Below are 20,159 nucleotides of genomic sequence, written 5' to 3' on the forward strand. Positions count from 1 at the left end.
TTGACCAGCACGTCATGGAGCGGGTGGGAGACACTGTCCAAGATGGCATGTAGTTTGGCCAGCATCCTCCTCTCTGACACCACCGCCAGAGAGTCCAGCTCCACCCCTACAATGTCACTGGCCTTATGGATCAGTTTGTTGAGTCTGTTGGCGTCCGCTACCTTCAACCTGCTGCCCCAGCATGCAACAGCATACAGGATAGCACTGGCCACCACAGACTCATAAAACATCTTCAGCATTGTCCGGCAGATGTTGAAGGACCTCAGCCTCCTCAGAAAATAGAGGCGGCTCTGGCCCTTCCTGTAAACAGCTTGCAGCTTGATTAATAATTAATTAATTATTAGTAATTCAGTACTATACTATATCAAAAAGTAAGGACAGAATTGGTCTTACTGATTATAGTGTACTTAAGTACATAAAAAAGCTACTCAATTACATACTGTTTCCATGGTCAAGAATTAACTTTCAATCTCAGTCTTTAAGCCAACATAAACGAGAAGTCCTTAAAGTACTCTGAAAAATTTTAATTTGAACATTTACACTTCCATGACAATTTGGCAAACTCCATGTGCTGAGGAAGATCATGTGATATGATCGAAAGCTCCCCAACAGCTTGTCAACTACTGTTTCCAGGTCCCTCTCAACTACTCAATTACAGTATCAGTAGTACTTTTCACCTTGCAGTACCTTTCACCTTTACAAAGTGCCCCCGAAACTGGTCGCCAGGTGGCGCCTGGGGCACAGGCAATTACATTGAAAGAACGTTACAGCTTCAGTGTTGGCAAAGCTGTAATGAGCTTAATTAACTCTGATTAGGGGAATAATAACCGTAAAGACATAACCCCAGCATTTATTTTATACTGGATCACTATAGTGCCCATTCAATGTTACTTATCATTCGTTTAGCCAGAAGCTTAAATTGTTTATCCTGGGACCCAGACTTGTAAAAACACCAGTGGTACTCGAGATATTAGGTAATACTCCACAGTGACTAATTTTGGACCCGAGTTAGTAGTTTAAGAAACACTCATTTAGATTACCTGTATTTATAAACCCAGCATTGCAAAGCTCTGTCTCTTAGATTAAAAATATAATCATCCACCGTTACATTTAAACACGTTAACTATTTGAGAGTCATTAGAATGTCACGACTGAAAACAGACTGTTTATAGCTCGACGTAATTGCACTAACGTTACAAATTTCCATTCAGTAACTCTGCTCCGAGTGCACATACACCTCGTGCCCGCGCAGGTGTGGCTCTTAGGCTCGTGTCCGTCACCCCTCCCCCCAGCTACAAACTACAAACCCTGGTGGCGCGCTCCCGTGAAGCAATTCATTGTATCAGATTGAGACGGGAGGAAGCAGCGAACGACTACACTGGTCGGCAAAGCAAATCTGCCCCGGGAAATACTGAAAAATCCGACTGCTAGCCACATAAACTGCAGGTAAACTACTTTCTCGAATACCAGACAATTATGAAGCGCTACTTTATTTGTATTGTTTAGTTTAAAAGCAGACAGGAGTATTTTAAAAGTTGTCCGGAGCTTTTAGAGGCCGTGGTATCAAAGCTAAAAGCTAGCGAGATTAGCTAACGGTAGCTATGTTAGCTTTCCCCTCAACCAATGCCGCTTCCGCAATTGCCCCACAGTTGTGCTGAGGAGAAACTGCTGTATTATCACTGTAGGAACTACTGTGACCGAAACACCTTGGGCACACTCTACCGAGGGCTGTCGCTAAACTGCGAAAACTTATAGTAATGCTTATAAACCAATCCGTAAAGACTGGCCTAGATTCATGATCCAGCCGTAACGTTAGCCAAACAATGAGGCTTTTTTTCCTGACTTGCCTCGGCTGACCAGGCGGCTTCTCACAGGCTCATCGTCACTTCATGAATGGCTGCTAGTGATAATTAGATGTTAATTTTCCGTTAACATGCTAAACACTATAAGGATCAAATAAACCACCGATGTACTTTCTTTCAACAACCGTATGTTGTCGTTTTGTAGGTTTTAGAACACGCCAGTGACCACAGAGTAACGTTACACCGTCTCTACTTATTACGGTACGTGATTTTAAGTTTTACGCTTTTCTGACATGAGGTTTTGTCATCGCCTCAGAAAAGTCGTGTATTATATGTGTGGGTCTCGCTTGGTGTTTAGTTTGGGAAGGGGCCACCCACCCATTTTTCACTGCGGACACACTAGCCATCTGTTGCCTCTGTGATGACGCCATCTTTCTGGTGACCCACCCAGTGGCTAGCTGGTTTAAAAACAATGTTTGACTAAACACTGGGAGCTCTCACAGGCAAGACCACAACTTTTTCTGTGAGTTGGTTAGTAGACTACACACTAGTCAATTTTCTAACCAGCTATATAAGTGTAAAATATTTGACCACCTAGGTCTGTATGATACTACCAAAATGATCTATCATCATAATTTTTATTATCAATAGTTATTGATGGTGTGACAATATTGTGGGTGTGAGTTGTTTTTCATACAAAGTATATCAAAGCTAGAGACCCGTGATATGGTGTTGGGGACAAAAAGCAGTAATGTAATTGATTGTCAAGCTGGCAGACACATTTCTTGTAAATTTCACCCTGACTAAAATGGTACTTTATAATGAAGGGAAAGATGCCGCCCCTAGCACTAATAGAAAGAATTGCGCCGCAGCGCCTTGAGCAGTCTAGTCTCTCCTCATCAATTGTTCTACACATATGAGAGACAGCGACAGCAAGAGGTGAGGAGAGGAAGTCCAGCTGCCACAGGAACAGAGAAGAAGAGCTGCTACGGAAGCCGGGATGTACAAACAGGGAGCGAGTGGAGTTTATTTACTTATTTTTTGCCTTGTAGCTACAGGCACAAGTGAAATAGTCAATACAGTGAAAACCAAGCAACAAACCAGTACAAGTGTTTGAAGTTGGGCCAACATTGTATTAAAGTACAAAACAGCTGTTTCTCTGGGGGAAAATGGTGGAAGGTGACATGACGGACTGATATCCAATTTCATTAAATGACCAATAGATAAATTTGGCCAAAAAAGTCTCCTAATGGCTTCTTTCCAATACGTCAGTTGGATGATAAAGACAAGCTTAAGACTGACTGCAATTTGTCTGACTGATAGTAATGATCAAGTAAGCATATTAAGTACATAGTCTTTCTGTGTTGTGCTTTTTGTTTGTTTTTCAGGGGTTTGTGCTAAAGAGGTGGTTGGGTTTTTTTTGTGAGCATCTTCTAATCCTCATTGTGTCCCAGCAGTACTTTGTCTCCTTTCTCCTAACAGGTCATTTTAAATATTTATCAGCAGTTTGTATTAGCAGTGTTTTCCTGTGCAGCAGTTGCTCATCATAATGGTCCATTTATTTAAGCTATTTTAGGGCTGGGCGATATATCGAATATATTTGAATATTAACTAATGTGTGATGTAGCAGATGACCATATTCGTATTTGAGTTTTCAGTGTTTCTGCTGGTTGCTGCTGAGGTCAGTCATAACGTGTGTAGATAAGCTCAGGTTTCAGTACAATAGTTACTGAAAGGCTGTGTGTTGGGATTGATAGCACAGAAAATAAATAAATAGTCCCTGTTTATGTAATGTTACTACGGCGTCCTCTGCTCTTCGCAGCAGTTGGTCTGACTGTGAACCACTAGCAAGTTAACAGCTAACTTTTTATGAGTGATTTTTTTTTCCCCCCGCTGTGGTGGCAAAAAAACCACAAGAGAAAACGCGATCAATCGTCTGATCATTCTGATTACTCTACCCGCGGTTCCAGCTCCACAACTCCAAAACCTAATTTGGAGCCCTCTGGTTTTAACCTATTTTACCTTGATTCGAAGCTGCTGAGTAGCTAGCTGTTCAGTCTGTAGCAACTATGCTACGAAGAGTACAAGAAGACATTGTAGCACCGTTACATAAACAGGGCCTTTTTATTTATTTTCTGTGGCAGCAAGCACAACACACTGCCATCCGGTAACTATTATACTGCAACCTGCGTTCATCTACACACTTAATGGCTGACTGAAGTAATGTAAGGGAAAGGCTCACTTTCACAACAACGGCGCTGGTTATCCAAAAGGCAACCTTCCTTAAAGGGGACTTGACCAGTAGCGCAGGTGTAGTGGGTGTGCTAACCAGAGGTGGAAGAAGTATTCAGGTCCATTAGTTAAGCAAAAGTACTAATACCAACCGCACTATGAAAATACTCCACTGTAAAAGTTCTGCAAGTACTCATTGCGCAGTAAAATGGTCACTGTCAGTGGTTTACTATTATATATGATGTTTCTGGATAATCTCACTGCTTTACATGCTGTTGGGTAGTTTAGTATACAGCAATGCATCATATTCTATAAGATCATCATATGTTCGCACTATTTACGACGAGAATACGAGAATTTACGGTATATTATTTTAGAGAATGTGTATATCAAGACATATATCGAATATTGTGGCATATCCTAAAAATATCAAGGTTATTTATAAGTCACATCGCCCAGCCCTAAACTATTTACGTTGTCTCACTGGCATTAATGATTACACAGGTGGATTGAATGGATCATGGTGGCAATTAGGGCGGTCTCAATCATGAAATTTAGTTGACAATTTATTGTCATATAAATGATTGCGATTAATGATTAAATTGCCTTTTTCAGTTAATTTTATGCCACACGGTGGTGCTGTTGTGTTTGGCTTTGCAACTAGGCGTAAATCCATGTTAATTTCAACGGCTGCTCAACTAAATTATGCGGTCGTTGGCAAAGGAGTGTCAATTAATGTTCTCATAGTTTGCACACGGCACGTTCTGAAACAATGTTTCACCTCTCGCTCTGCTTCACATAGATTTATTTTGAATAGCTTGTTCTAAAAAAAGTTTCAAGACAGTTTAATTAATGTAGAAGTTCGTTTGATTTTATTTTCAGAAGTTAATATGCAACGGGGAAACACAGCTATGTTTCTATCCAAGCATTTTGTGTAAATGATCTAATCCAACCTAAAAACTGTAGAACTGTGGAAGTGACAATTTGATAAAATTTACACAGTCGCTAAAAAGGTTTGCCTGAGGTGTTTTTATGCAACAAAAAGGCATTTGTCAAATAAATAATGACACGACATATCACATTTACCCCATGCATACATTCATACACTGATGGCAGGTGCTAACTGCTCATCAGTTCAAAGAACTAACTAACCATTCACACACACTCTCAAACCTGAGGCACAGCCCTTGGGATTTGGGGTTCAGTGTCTTGCCCAATGACACTTCGACATGTGGCCTGAAGGAAGCTGGTATCTAATACATCATACAACAATTCTAAACTGCATTTAAACATACTGAAATTAAGCAACGTAACGTGCACAATGTTCCCCAGAGCTGTTATATTAAGAATAGAAGCAAATGTGACTAAATATCTGACTGCAAAACTTCTCGTGATGGTAGAATCTATCGATTATGCAAAATGATCGTGGTCAGCTCAAATAATCATGATCAGGCAATCATGTAGTAATTGCGACAGGCGTAGTGGCAATTTGTCCTGTCAGTCTGAAGACTGCTTCAATTAGCAATATGATCAATCTGGCTGACTTTTAATTTCAAGAGCCCCATTACTGTGTTCCTTTCACACTAATGGAATTGTACAAAATTTCACCACCCACAGAAATGCATGTCAGGTGGAAGAAAAACACCTTCCAGGTTTCTGTCAAACTGAAATATTCATCAGCTGCCAACCATCATTAAGCTGGGGCTAATTTTCTATGCTGAAGACTGCGTTGGGTATGTCCTGACAAACACACACAGGCTTTTAGATGCAACTCTTCCGTGTGGGGTTTTTAAAGGACAGGCTGATAAATCATCAAGCACACAGTAACCATTAATAATACATTTAAAGCTGTGTCACACAAGCAGAAAGAATAATGTTTCACTTAACACTTGATTGATCAGCCAAGACATAGTTTTTTTTTTTTTTTTTTGATGAAAGCTGGTTATGTGGACACATGAGTGGGTGTTACTGGCAGGCCTGCTGTCAAATATATTGGCTGTTTTAGTTTGATGGGATGACCGTTTACAGGATGCTTAGCATCCCAAAATTGGAGACTAGATTGAAAGACCAGACATATGAAAAATTGTCTTTGTTTAACAATTTGTGTGGCTTATTCAGTTATGTAGCTAAGGAGAGTTGGAGGAGCTGCTTGGTCAAAATAAGAGCATCAGTTTTTCAAAAGGAACAAAACCAGTGCTGGCTCAGTGTGTGAAGCATGAATCAAACATTCCTGTTGGGAAAGTCAGTTGACGAAGTGAATCACAAACTTGACTAGAAGGCTTGCCCCTGCTGCCAGCCTCATCTTTCTATTTTCAATGACAGTGTTTATCACAGGAGTGTTCCCTGCTGCTATCTTTGTATCATTCCTTCTCTGTTAATTTGATTCTGTTGGGGTTATCCTCGCCTCTCTCCTTATCTTTTGTTTCTCTTAATTTCATCTCTTGTTGGTTAATTGTTGGTGGGGCGGAGATGTGCACATGTAGTCTGGTCCTTTTATTATCTATCAGGATTATAATTCAGGGGAGTACATCTGACGTGCACTCAATTTGTTGTTACTGAGGCCATTAACATAGCTTGCATAACCAACCTTTTCTTGACGTACGTAAACATTGTAAATCTATGCACCAAAAGAAGACCGTTTGAACATCAACCATAATGTGGTTGCAGGCTGTAATTGGTGTTATATCACTTCACACATCGCGCCCCTTCCAATGCTTGAGAAGTCTGTAAATTTGTCAGGCAGATATGACTAACATTAGCAACAGCCCAAGATACATGGATACAGCTCATGGTTCCAGTTTTCGGTGAACATTCACTGGAAAATATCTGGATTTTAGAAAAGGAATAGTTAGATTTCAAATTGGTTGCAGTGTTTCCCACCCATAGACTTTCCTTGGGCCCTGGTATGTTAACGGCCGGTAAAGTATATTTGGTGACCCATTTTAGCGCTGTTTTTTTTTTTTTTTTTTTTTTTTTTTTTTTAATTTAAAAATATTTTCATTTGTCCAAGAGAACGGCGTCATCTGCAATCGATTGACTAGTGGACAATCTCCCCTTGCTCTACCCCTCTTATGCGGTCTACTGACAATCGCACATGCTCTGCAGAGAAACGCACAGAGAGAGTCTCCTGTTTAATACAGGCCATTTTTATGTTGTTTGTGAAAGCTTGTAAGGTGCTGATGTCATTCAGTACCACGTTGGTTTCGATAGGCTACATAATTAACAACAGTCCTCATCCACACGCAGCTCACCTGCTGTTGTGAAAATGGAATCGCGGGTGAAAAAAATCCAAAACATGAGTTGTTTTTTGGGTGACTATATAAAACATACTGCTGGCGAAGAAAGTCAACGGAGCAGATACATACAGGGAGAGAGAAACAGAAAGATGTGTGGCAAGCCAGTGTGTGTGCAGTAAGAGACGGAGGCTCCAGGGTGCGACCATTTTGGTTGCGACCAAAAATCTGTCAAATGCGACTAAGCGTTTTCATTCGTCGCATTGGTGTGCCTGTAATTTAGCAGGTTTGATTTATTTTTGTATTTTTTTAAATTGGGGGGAAAAACATCCACCCGCCACCCACTCGAAAGACTCTGATTTAGTGACCTGCACCAGCATAGACATTTCTCTCCACCTCTACCGGTCTCTGTACGCTATATTGTAGTTGAAATGATGTCGAGCAGCACAAGCTTGGTTCTTTTTCATTACTAAATAATAGCTTTTTAAAAATATATTTAAATAGAATTCAGAACAGGATTAGAATTTTTTAAATATAACTAAATGTTACAGCAGCAGCAGTAATTTTTACAACAGCAAAGTCACTATATAAACTCAATATCTCACTGGAAACAAATATAAAATGTCAGTATTTTGACGTAAGGAATATGATTTTACTGAGTGAAGTTTAGAAAGAATGAAGAACACCGACATCAGGCATTCTCAGTCCTTCCTCCTGTCCTCCTTCCTCTGCTGCTGCTGTGATTTACTACCTACAGGTAAGTTACTGCTGGTAGAGGGAGGAGGGGCTGGTTTGTCTCAGCCAGCAGTAAGTTTACAAGAATTTGCCAAATTTGAAGATACGTGGCAAAATAATAGTTAACTACATACAGATAGCTTTAATTTTTGCTTGTTTGTAACAATTCACTATTAGCCGAGCTAGCACGCTGTGCTTGTGTAAAACACAGTGGCCGTGAATGAGAGCAGATTAAAATATTGCTTTCTACATGTTTACTTGTTTATGATTTTGGAACAGGTATATTGATAAAGTATTGTTGTTTTTTGTTTTTTTTACTTACACATGTTTTATTGCACTTACAGTAACTAGTGTAGTTGTCTTCAACTCAAGTAATTTCCACCGCGCCTCAGCAGAGAGCTGGTGAGAGGCTGCAGTGTGATACAAAATTACAAAATTTATTTTTTTTTTGACTTTGAGGTTTCTTTTATTTATTTCTATGATTTCAACACAGATTTGTTGTTCACACTGTAGCATTGCCAGGGAAAAAATAGGGTGCATAGGGTGGAGTTTCCTGCGTCAGAGACGCAGGATGCATACCTAGCAACATCACTGTAATATAACCAAAGAAGAGCTACCTTTCACTAAATGTAAGTCCATTAAAAACATTTATCTGCACTTTTTATTCCTGTTTACATATGTAAAAAAAAAAATTACCAATGTGTATGGGAACTGACAAAAAAAGGTAACTCTTAAAATGTATTTTTGGTAAATGGACTGTACTTGTATAGTGCCTTTTTTAGTCATCTTGGGTCACAACAAGTGTCTTGTGTGGGAACATGTTACTGGGGAAGTATGTCCAAATGTGCTGGTGTTTAGAAAAAGGCTGGCTTTTCATCAGAAAAGTAGGCAGCACACAGTTTAGTAGCTGAAAATGACAGTCTCATTTAAACAGATGCATTGACAAAAACAAGGGGAAGGAAGACGGACTGTTTGGGGCCAGAGACCATCTTCTTATTCAAGGCCTATGTAAGATTGAAACAAATTTTAGCAGTATAATATTTTTTTACAGCAATGTGCCAGCAGTCAAGTTATTTCATAGTTCAGCCAGCACATGCCGGCTTTTTGCCGGTGTCAACGTGTAGTTGTCCGACAGATGAAAATATCAAAATGTCCGGTGGGCAATATACCAAATAAATTCATTAATAGCCTAATATTGTGTGACCTATAAGATATGTTGCAAAGACAACTTTAAATATAAACTTACATTATGCAAAAGTTTGGTTTTACCTCCGCAGTCATTGAGAGATTCACTGAGTGGTCATGTGACTTGGCACGAGATTCAAAAGATGCTTCTTCTCGCTCCATAACAGGATGCAATCAGCCCTGAAAAGCTGCCTCACTGAGGGAAAAGGTGACAAGGTTGATGAGAATTGCAAATTGTGCCAAGGGGTTGGATGACTTCAACTTTGCACATGCAACAGAGCACTTCTATTCAATGAAGTCGTGCCACAAATAAATCTAACTATAAAGGAAGGAGTCTCTGTCTATCTGTATGTGTATGTGCATTTACTGTAACGCCGGAGCTGAGAGCGCCTGAGTCAGAAACACAGTTGCGCTGTCTTCGGTTTCCATCATGACACAATTGATCATGGCATTCTTTTAGATAGACTGAGGCACTGGGTGGAAAATCCCTGGCACTGCACTGGACTGGTTCTCATCTATCCAATAGGAAATTCTGTGTCAGCATTAATAACTTCATGTCATCCTTTTCCCATATCAAGTACGGTGTGCCTCAAGGTTAAATTCTGGGACCACTTATGTTCTTCTTATACATGCTTCCCTTGGGTGATGTCATCCGCAGACATGGGGTTTCTTTTCATTGTTATGCGGATGACACACAGTTGTACCCCTCTGTCAAGCCCGCTAATTTCTCTGCAGGACTGCCTGTCTGACATAAAAAATTGGATGTTGATAAAATTTTCTTCAACTCAAATAAAACTGAAATCCTTGTTATTGGGCCCCAACACATCACTAAATAAATACTGCCATCTACTGGTAACCTGTCACAACATATCAAGCCTGTTGCAAGAAATCTTGGTGTCCTGTTTGATAGCAATTTATGTTTAGCAAACACAGGTCTTAGCAAACACATTTTTTTATTTTTACAGTTTGTTGTGTATTTCCCCCAACAATCACAAATATGGATGGCTTTCAATAGTCAAATGCTCTGCTGTAAAAGTTGCACTTCTGATTCTGCTTCATGTCATGCTTTTCCTGTGGCTCCTTGATCATAAACTCTACGTCATCCTCTGTGTCTTCCAGCAGGGATGGCAGCCATCCGTAAGAAGCTGGTGATAGTGGGGGATGGAGCTTGTGGGAAGACCTGCCTTCTGATTGTCTTCAGCAAAGACCAGTTCCCTGAGGTCTACGTCCCCACCGTGTTTGAGAACTACGTTGCTGACATAGAGGTGGATGGCAAACAGGTGAGACAATTGTAGCGATTGTGTTACTGCTATCCTTGTTTCCCATTTAATCTCATGTAAGAGTGGTGCCTCAGGATAGATGGATTGATCCAAACCTGAGTCACATCCAAAGCTCTACCACCTTATTAAGTGACTGTTTTCCTTGGTGAAGAAATGCCATTTAATCCCTCTAAGATGAATATTTTAAATCAATCTATCCTGTCACAACAAATCCCTGCCTCTTTTAGTCTCAGCAATGGTTTTTGTTCTGGTATCAGGGCTAATTTTGTTCCCTGGGTACTTAATCATGCTCAACACTTTAGTTCTACCTTCAGGGCAGTGAGCAAGTGTTGATAAAACTTTTCACATCTTCCCTTTGCACCAGACATCTGCTAAGTCTGGTCTTTTTCTACAGATTACTTTGTTTGTGCTTAGTCACAGGCCTTCAAATGAATTGTCAAAATATTTCTAGGTGTTTCTAGGTCTTCTTTCAGGTGTGAGTCTGTGTTTTAGCTAAAATACAGTCAATTGCTATGCTAACACAGACTAACCAGGGGTCTAGTTATCTATTTCATTGTATAGCAATGCCTACACATCCTAAGTGGATACAGATGGACACATTGATGATAGTGTTCAGCCTGATTCAGATAACCCTTTTGTCAAAAAATCTGCACATGATAGGGTTAGAATTGTGTTTAATACTTGTAAAAATCCATTGTAATCCATTGTCTTCTGGAGTTAGACTGCTTGTGACTTCTAGGTTCATGATGTACTGTATGTGTGCCACTCTGGATAACTGCAGCACCCAGCCCAACTCATCAGTCAAACCCTCACAACCTCATTCTGGGTTAATGGGATTCTTGGACATAGTCTCTATTTCTAAACCTCTGTGCTACTGTGGAGGACTGAGCTACTTCTCAAGTGTCATTCTAGATGTCTCGATCTGGTTTCCTTCACCCATTTAGCTTTTGTCACTGTCACATTTTGTACTCTTAGGGCTTAAGTGCTATGTGCCAGTGTATTTATTAGGGATGAACAAATACAAAATATGTGTTTTTCTGTTGCTAATTTGACACTTGTATTAAATGATTTGCACATAAAAGGTTTTTAGGTATAATTCTTTTACTATTATGATGCACTAATTTATCCCTGTGGAATAAGAAAATAAATCTGTCCTTTTGTAGTTCCTTGTCAGGACAAGGCCTGCGGTCCTTGTTTATTATCATTTATTTGCTGGCTTCAGTGTGAAAGTTCTGTTGATCAGAATGGACATTCTCCACTCTCCTTCCCTTTTTATCCCCCCTTCCTCTGCTCTTTTCCTTTGTCCTTCTCCCTGCCCTCTCTACCCACTCTGTGTGTGTGTCAGGTGGAGTTGGCTCTCTGGGACACTGCAGGTCAGGAGGACTATGACAGGCTGAGACCCCTCTCTTATCCAGACACTGACGTCATCCTCATGTGCTTCTCCATAGACAGTCCTGACAGCTTGGGTGAGTACAAACCACACACAACTATACACATTCAAGCATGACATAAAATACCACATCTTTCCTATGCACTCCCACATCTTTCCGTTTTCATAAGAAGAAAGAATTTCTCGGGTCTGTAGATTATATGTTCATCCTGTTGTGACTCTTAATACCACTTGTAGAGGAATTGCTTACATTTGCACATGCACACCAACACACACTGAGACAAATTATTGTAATAAAACAAATGCTTATTGTGTGTTATCTATCTATCTCATATATATATATATATATATATATATATATATATATATATATATATATATATATATATATATATATATATATATATATATATATATATATATATAAAAAAAAAAAAAAAAAACGAGAGAGAGAGTTCACATTATACACACCTCCGCGGGTGGTCTCATCCTTCGAGCTCAGGTCCAGACCAGAGGCCTGGGAGCTTGAGGGTTCTGCGCAATATCTTTGCTGTTCCTAGTACTGCACTTTTCTGGACTGAGATGTCTGGTGTTCTTCCAGGGATCTGCTGTAGCCACTCCTCCAGTTTGGGGGTCACTGCTCCGATGACCACTGTCGCCTTCACCTTCCACCCCTTCTCCAGCTCTTCTCTGAGCCCTTGGTATTTCTCTAGTTTCTCATGTTCCTTTTTCCTGATGTTGCCATCACCGAATTTTGGAACACTGAGCTACTAATTGCTTCGCTCTAAGCCTTGATTGTGGGTTTCGAAGTAACCATTCATCACACATCCTTCGCATGTAGCCCCTCTGACTAGGGTTACTGGAGTAGTAGCATTCCAACAGAGCCTTGTTATCGCATCCCTCGAGATGCTTGGCTATAAGAGCAACCATGGGAGCCATGAGAAACAATACCCACCATGGAAACGAAGCCTGGAGGCTAAAATCAAGGAGGCACGGGGAGAAGTGAGCCAACTGACAGAAGCCGAGAGAGGTGCAATGAGAAAACAAGGGTACAGAGGTACAACCAGATGCCCATACCTGAAGCACTCGAAACTGCCAAACAAAGGGTCCAAGCCTTGGCTAGCCGCCTAAAGAGGTACACGAGAGATAATGAAGCCAGAAGAATAAACTGGCTGTTCGCAACTCAACCTGCAAAAGTGTACGCTCAATGGCAGGGTAATAACAGCAGAGCAGACCCACCAAGGCTGGAAACTGAACAATACTGGAAAAGTATATGGGAGAGAGAGCAGCACAGTGGCTGGTGGCTCTGAGAGAGGACCACAGCAACCTCCCTGAACAGAATCCAGTCACCACCACAGTGGCAGACATCCAAGAAAGAGTCTCAGGTATGAAAAACTGGACAGCACCGGGCCCTGACAGGATCCACACCTACTGGCTAAAGAAGCTCACTGCACTCTACAAGCGCCTAGCAGCACAAATGAACCAGCTGCTAAGGGATGGGACGCACCCTGAATGGCTTACTGAAGGGCGTACAATCCTGTTCCTGAAGGATCCCGCAAAGGGTACAGTCCCGTCCAACTATCAGCCAATAACCTGTCTCTCCACAACATGGAAGCTCATGTCAGGCATCATCGCGGCTAAGATAAGTGGGCACATGGATCAATACACGAGCAAAGCACAGAAGGGGATCGGCAAAAGAACCAGAGGAGCCAAACACCAACTCCTGGTTGACAGAACAGTCACCCAAGACTGCAGAACCCGACACCAACCTGTGCACTGCCTGGATTGATTACAAGAAAGCATATGACTCAATGCCACACACGGATCACTGAATGCTTGGAGATGTACAACATCAACAGGACTCTAAGAGACTTCATTGCAAACTTGATGAGGCTGTGGAAAACCTATGGCAAGCCACTTGCACAAGTATCCATCAAATGTGGCATATACCAAGGAGACGCTCTGTCCCCGCTGCTGTTCTGCATAGGTCTGAATCCCCTCAGCCAAATAATCAACAAGACTGGCTATGGATACCGACTCAGGAATAGGGCCACCATCAGTCACCTCCGCTACATGGATGACATCAAGCTATATGCTAAGAGTGAGTGGGACATCGACTCACTGATCCACACCACCAGGATCTACATCTGACATTGGGATGTCATTCAGGCTTGAGAAGTGTAGTCGAATGGTGACGAAGAGAGGAAAGGTACTCCACACAGAAGGGGTCTCACTCCCAGAAGGAACAATAGCAGACATTGAGGATGGTTACAAGTACCTTGGAATACCACAGGCAAATGGCAACCAGGAAGAGGTAACAAGGAAAACAGCAACTGCCAAATACCTCCGAGTAAAGCAAGTCCTAAGAAGTCAGCTCAATGGCAAGAACAAGGCCCAGGCAGTAAACAGCTACGCCCTGCCAGTGATCAGATACCCTACAGGAAAATTAAGGTGGCCAAGGAAGAGATACAGAACACAGACGTTAAGACACGAAAGCTCCTCACCATGCATGGAGGGTTCCATCCCAAATCCAGCACCCTGAGACTGTACGCTAGCCGTACGGAAGGCAGCCGTGGACTAGTGAGTGTGAGAGCCGCTATCCAGGATGAAACATCCAAGATCCACAAGTAAATCAAAGATAAGGCCCCAACAGATGGCGTGCTCAGGGAATGTCTCAGGCAATGGGGAACAGAGGAAGAGGTGCTGGAGGAGGAACCATCATGGGAGGACAAACCCCTACATGGGATGTACCACCGGAACATAACTCAAGTGGCTGATATCAAGAAATCCTACCAATGGCTAGAGCGGGCCGGACTGAAGGACAGCACAGAGGCACTCATCATGGCTGCACAGGAGCAGGCTCTGTGCACCAGAGCAATAGAGGCCCAGATCTACCACACCAGACAAGACCCAAGGTGTAGGCTGTGCAAAGAGGCCCCTGAGACAATCCAGCACATAACTGCAGGGTGTAAGATGCTTGCAGGGAAAGCATACATGGAGCGCCATAACCAAGTGGCTGGCATAGTGTACAGGAACATCTGCAGGGAGTATGGACTGGAAACCCCAAGGTCAAAGTGGGAAACACCTCCAAAGGTGGTAGAGAACGACCGAGCCAAGATCCTGTGGGACTTCCAGATTCAGACTGACAGAATGGTAATGGCGAACCAACCAGACATCATGGTGGTGGACAAACAGCAGAGGAAAGCCGTTGTGGTTGACGTGGCAATACCTAGTGATGGCAACAACAGGAAAAAGGAACATGAGAAACTAGAAAAATACCAAGGGCTCAGAAGAGCTGGAGAAGGCTTGGAAGGTGAAGGCGACAGTGGTGCCCGTGGTCATCGGAGCACTCGGGGCAGTGACCCCCAAACTGGAGGAGTGGCTACAGCAGATCCCTGGAAGAACACCAGACATCTTGGTCCAGAAAAGTGCAGTACTAGGAACAGCAAAGATACTGTGCAGAACCCTCAAGCTCCCAGGCCTCTGGTAGAGGACCCGAGCTCGAAGGATGAGACCACCCGCGGAGGGTGAAGGATGAAGTTTTTTTTTTTTTTTGTGTATATATATGTGTGTGTGTGTGTGTTAATAGTGACTCACATTTTCCATTGTCAATTTGTGGTTTTTCAGCTGAAGCAAAAATAAATAGTACCAGCATTTCCTATGAATTTGTGGGATTATACTTAGTTATAGCCATTTCCTGTTTCTCCTTTTTTAAGTGAGATGTATACAGAGGCACAAAAAGATAAACCACTCCACTATCACAGGGCAAGAATGGGCTTAGTGCAGTACACATAGCACTGAAAAATATGCCAATACTGGTTTTATAGTATAGATTCATTACCTCTATTGTAATGGGTCATGCATTGAATTTTAGTCTGACAACCAAAATTACCTCGTACATACACAGAAAATCTGACAAGATCTAATCTGATGATTATTGATCTGTTCCTTCCTTCTCTGGTCTTTTTCCTTCACAGAAAACATTCCAGAGAAGTGGACCCCAGAGGTCAAACACTTCTGTCCCAATGTTCCCATCATCCTGGTAGGAAACAAGAAAGATCTGCGCAATGATGAGCACACACGCCGAGAGCTGGCCAAGATGAAGCAGGTACCTTTTTTTTAAAGTTTTTTTTTTCTTGGCTCAAATTACCATTTAGACCTGTCTTTTTTTATTTTTATTTTATTTATTTTTTTTTTAATAAATAGAGATCTATTACCATTTGGGTATTCTACTGAAGGGGTTCTTGTGAGTGAATGTTGGGGGCATGTTGTGACCAATCACGTTTAGACGGGCTTATTAAGGTGGTGCACTTCAAATAATGACACTGAGGAACCTGAAATTGTGTGTAGACCGGTCCATTAGGCACTAAAATGTCATGCCAACCAATTACATTAAACAATAATGTGGGTGTAAGGTGTATTTTATGCATATTAAACAATTTATATATTTCCACAATTTCCATGTTTATCAAAATAAAACAGACAAATGCATGACTGTGTTTGTCATGCACACAGATGGGCATAAAATACCACCTTATACTATTACCGTGCATCTAGGCTTACAAATACCCTTTCCCCTTAACTATATCTATCAGTGAAGTACAAAGCATTTAGTAAAATGTGTAAATATCACAGCTTTCACTGGCATTAATAGTATTAGTTAGCTTTATTAGCTAGTATTTTCTAGACTTTAATATGCAGGGGTACATTGAATGTGTTCCTAACCTAAATTCTTGGTTTTCTCTTCATCCAATAGGAGCCAGTGAAGTCAGAGGAGGGCCGGGACATGGCCGGCCGGATTGCAGCATTCGGTTACATGGAGTGCTCTGCTAAGACCAAGGACGGTGTGCGGGAGGTGTTCGAGATGGCCACCAGGGCAGCACTGCAGGCCCGCCGTGGCAAGAAGAGCAATAAATGTGTACTGCTGTAAAATGGCAACATATTTGGACAGTTTTCACCCTGGGGTACTGTACCTGGGGCTAGGACTTGGGAGGGATCGAGGGATTACTAGATGGGAGGGAGGGGAAGAAAAGAGTACAGTAAATGACTACCGCTGTAAAATGGCTTTTCATTGGACTGTTGTGGGACTTGGATTTGGGAAGCTTTGATGGAGAGGGACGGGTGGGTGGGTGGCTGGGGGAGGAGGTTGCACAGTAAATGACTACCATTGTAAACCATTGGGCTCTTTACCTGTGGGTTTACTATCAAGGTGGGAAATTTCCACCAGCCAAATGCTGGTACATTTTGTCTTTTCAACTAGCCACAGCCTGATAAAGACCATTAGGAGATCCTGGTCCTTTCTAAAAAAAAAAAAAAAAAAAAAAAAAAATCTTGTGAACTGGTAAAACTGATTGTTTTCTGGTGAATAATGGGATGTTCCAGTGACTGTTCAGTGTGGATAACAAAAAAAGGTTTAGTTTCCTGCCTTGATGACTTGACAGCTGAATGGAGGCAAACAGACAGCACAGTAAATGAGTACCACTGTAAATGGATGGCCACCAGTGAAGTGTTTATCCCCAGGTGTTCATACCTGGAATTAGGGCTAAGGTGGTGTGAAGTTGGACAGGTAAAGGGGATGAGAAGAATGAAGTGCAGTACATGGGTGTGACCATGATGAGACTGTATACACCAAACCAGAGCAAAACTTAAAGTTTTCATAGTTTTTCCAGCTTACTTGTTATACGCTGTAGTTACCTGGGCAGGTTATTTGAACAGCCCCAAAAGTAAACAAATCAACAGTAAACTATTAATCAAGTGCTCCTCAATGTGGGGATTTAAACAGGTTCCAGGTTGATAGCTTGCAGTTCAATTCAAGTACAAAAAGATATTTCTGTTGTAAAAGAAGACATTTTAGAAAAGTTTGTCTTGAGACGGTTGTTGTATCCACAGTGTTGTGGTCATGTGCTGTCAGGTGCTCGGGTCGTATGTGTCGTATTAGAGGCGTGGAGCTAAATGCTCACATGTCCAGCTCAGTGCTGTTTAGTCTCTCACTGTGGTTAATCCTGTGCTTACAGACTCACAGTGACAAACACATTGAGCCTTATTCTTTCTGAGATGAGCTGTTACAGCCACCTAATAGTGGATGCTCTATTATTTGCAGATAAACTGCAACTAGTGCGCAGTTTGAATTGAAAAAAGATTGAAGAAAATTGCCCTCAATGCTGGTTTTTAAAGTAAAACTACTTCCTGTGCATCATCTGATCTGTAATTCAGAGTGGCTCTGATCGCCACCTGTATTCCAGTTGCTGCTTTAAATATTAGGTATCTTACCATAGCAGTGTTGTAGAGGGCAGTGTAAAGTTTACTTAACTTCCAGAGGAGCAGCATTGTGATGCCCTCAGTGTGGTGTGCTGGACATTAAAGCTATCCACATGCTGGTGACTCTTTACTGGGGTTGGTTTGTCTACTCAGCTATCACCTGAAGTTTCTTTAACATTAAAAACGTTCTTTGGACTGAATCAGTGGAAGTGGCAGGTGAATTGTGGTCCCACTGGATGACTTCCTGCCCTGCATAGTACAACCTGAGCAAACTGCCATGGCTCAGCTCCCATCCCTTTCTGTTCCACATTGCTGACTGCTGGTGCATGGTTTTAGACCAGGACAAAGGACAAGGAGAGGAGAGGGTTGTGTTTACATGCCACACCACTGATTTCTGTATTTGGGATGAACGACTATTCATTTTATTTGTGTAGGCATGTATAAAGGTCAACTGTACAAAAACCGGAACTAGTTCATGTTGAGGGGGGAAAAGGTGCCTAGGATATACCATGTTATCCACCATATACATGTCTGCCTTTTACTGGTTAACTGTTGGTACCTGCCATATTCTTTAACAGTTAAACTTAAAAAAACAACAAAAAAAAAAACAACAGACACATGACATGACCTTTTTTCCAGAATACTTTGCATGGTAATGCCAGAATTGTCAGGTTGGGCAGCCGGATAGATTTAGGGGTTAAATATGCTGGTAATCTACATCACTAACTAGCAGACTGAGAATTATCTGCTGTATGTTGAACATTTGTGGGTATTTTTTTTTTTTTTTTAGTTCTTTCCACTCTAAAAATGGTAAGCCAGTCACATTTGGGATTTATCAGCTTTCCCTGACTCTTATGTGTGTTTTACTGCCAGATTCAGGTTCTCTTGAAATTGTTGTACGCGCCTGTTCTTCTTCCTGGCCTACAGGGAGAGAAGCCTGGTCTTGTGTTGTTTTTTTTATTCTTTTATTTCCTGCTTTAAAAAAAAGTCATAAATATGTTGTCTGTCAGTATTTAAAATAGGAGGTGGAAGATTAGGAGACTGCTTATGTGTCATTGCTTTAGTCTATTCTTATGTGCGTTACCTGAATTTTTCTGCAACAATTGGTTGTACAGACACATCAATCATCCCTGCCAAATTCTGTTGTTAGGCAGTCAGGAGAAAGGCTGGCCTCTCGGCTGCCTGTCTAGAGCGTCGCTAGACCACATGCTGGCTCTTTTGTTTTTGAACACAAACTTGGCTGAAAAGACAAAAGGAAAAAACAATGAATCTCCTTATGTACAAATAATTTTTATTTCTACTTTTTATTGTATTTTTAAATCCTAATTTTGGATGCTGAGGCAGTGATGTAAACCAGGACAGGAAAACCAAGCTGTATGCAATGTCTGTAAATATGAAATGTGGGTTTGTTCATACTAGACAATACACACGCACAAGACTGGAAACTGTATTTGTAAACTGGCTTTGGTTTGTGTAATAAATTACTTTATAGAACACCCAGCTCCTATTCGTTGTGGTCTCAGGGGGCATTTAATCAGTACACATGACATTTGAATGAAGTGATGGATTGGTCGTTTCATGAACTGGTGGGTTTATTTGTGTCTCCAGGTTGAACATGACACACAAGTAACAGTAACACATTAACTGACAAAATGTGAAGAATTATTTAGAAAACGGTTAAGAAATAAAGTGAATTTTGAGAGACAAATTAAATGGTTTGAATCTACTCTGAATTCTGTCCAAAACATACATCAGACCGGTTACTTAGCAAAACGTCATGGCCGAGCCCCTTTTGTGGGATAGAAAGCCTAAGATTAAATAGGTGGCAATAGATGTAATTTGACGTGTGTGTGGGTTACAATTTTGACAAGTTTGTATCCATCTTATTCTTGGGGGTGCTACTGTAAAAATTATGGGTGTAACTTCCAGTGAGTTAGTGGAAGTAGCAGTAAACTAGTTAGTCTCAGTGGCTATGGAGCATGGCTAACCGTCAACGTTTCTTTCCAAAGTAATTTCAACAGCAATTTAACACTGTTTTGTGTTT

General features: G+C 41.4%; 1 protein-coding gene across 4 annotated transcripts; it reads left to right on the plus strand.

The window, feature by feature from the left end:
- Positions 1–1,289: 1,289 nt before the first annotated feature.
- Positions 1,290–19,611, plus strand: rhoab (ras homolog gene family, member Ab). 4 transcript variants are annotated; one of them, XM_044212170.1, is made up of 6 exons: positions 1,302–1,446; positions 2,008–2,063; positions 10,307–10,467; positions 11,813–11,933; positions 15,835–15,965; positions 16,614–19,611. In XM_044212170.1, exons 3-6 carry the CDS (start codon positions 10,312–10,314, stop codon positions 16,785–16,787), a joined length of 582 nt encoding a protein of 193 aa, XP_044068105.1. In that variant the 5' UTR covers positions 1,302–1,446; positions 2,008–2,063; positions 10,307–10,311; the 3' UTR covers positions 16,788–19,611. The 4 variants fall into 4 exon arrangements, with proteins under 4 accessions (XP_044068102.1, XP_044068103.1, XP_044068105.1 ...); XM_044212169.1 differs by having other exon boundaries at positions 1,303–1,446; positions 10,310–10,467; XM_044212167.1 differs by lacking the exon at positions 2,008–2,063 and having other exon boundaries at positions 1,290–1,446.
- Positions 19,612–20,159: the final 548 nt, after the last annotated feature.

This window comes from Siniperca chuatsi, linkage group LG10, assembly GCF_020085105.1.
Source record: "Siniperca chuatsi isolate FFG_IHB_CAS linkage group LG10, ASM2008510v1, whole genome shotgun sequence".
Classification (NCBI taxonomy): domain Eukaryota; kingdom Metazoa; phylum Chordata; class Actinopteri; order Centrarchiformes; family Sinipercidae; genus Siniperca; species Siniperca chuatsi.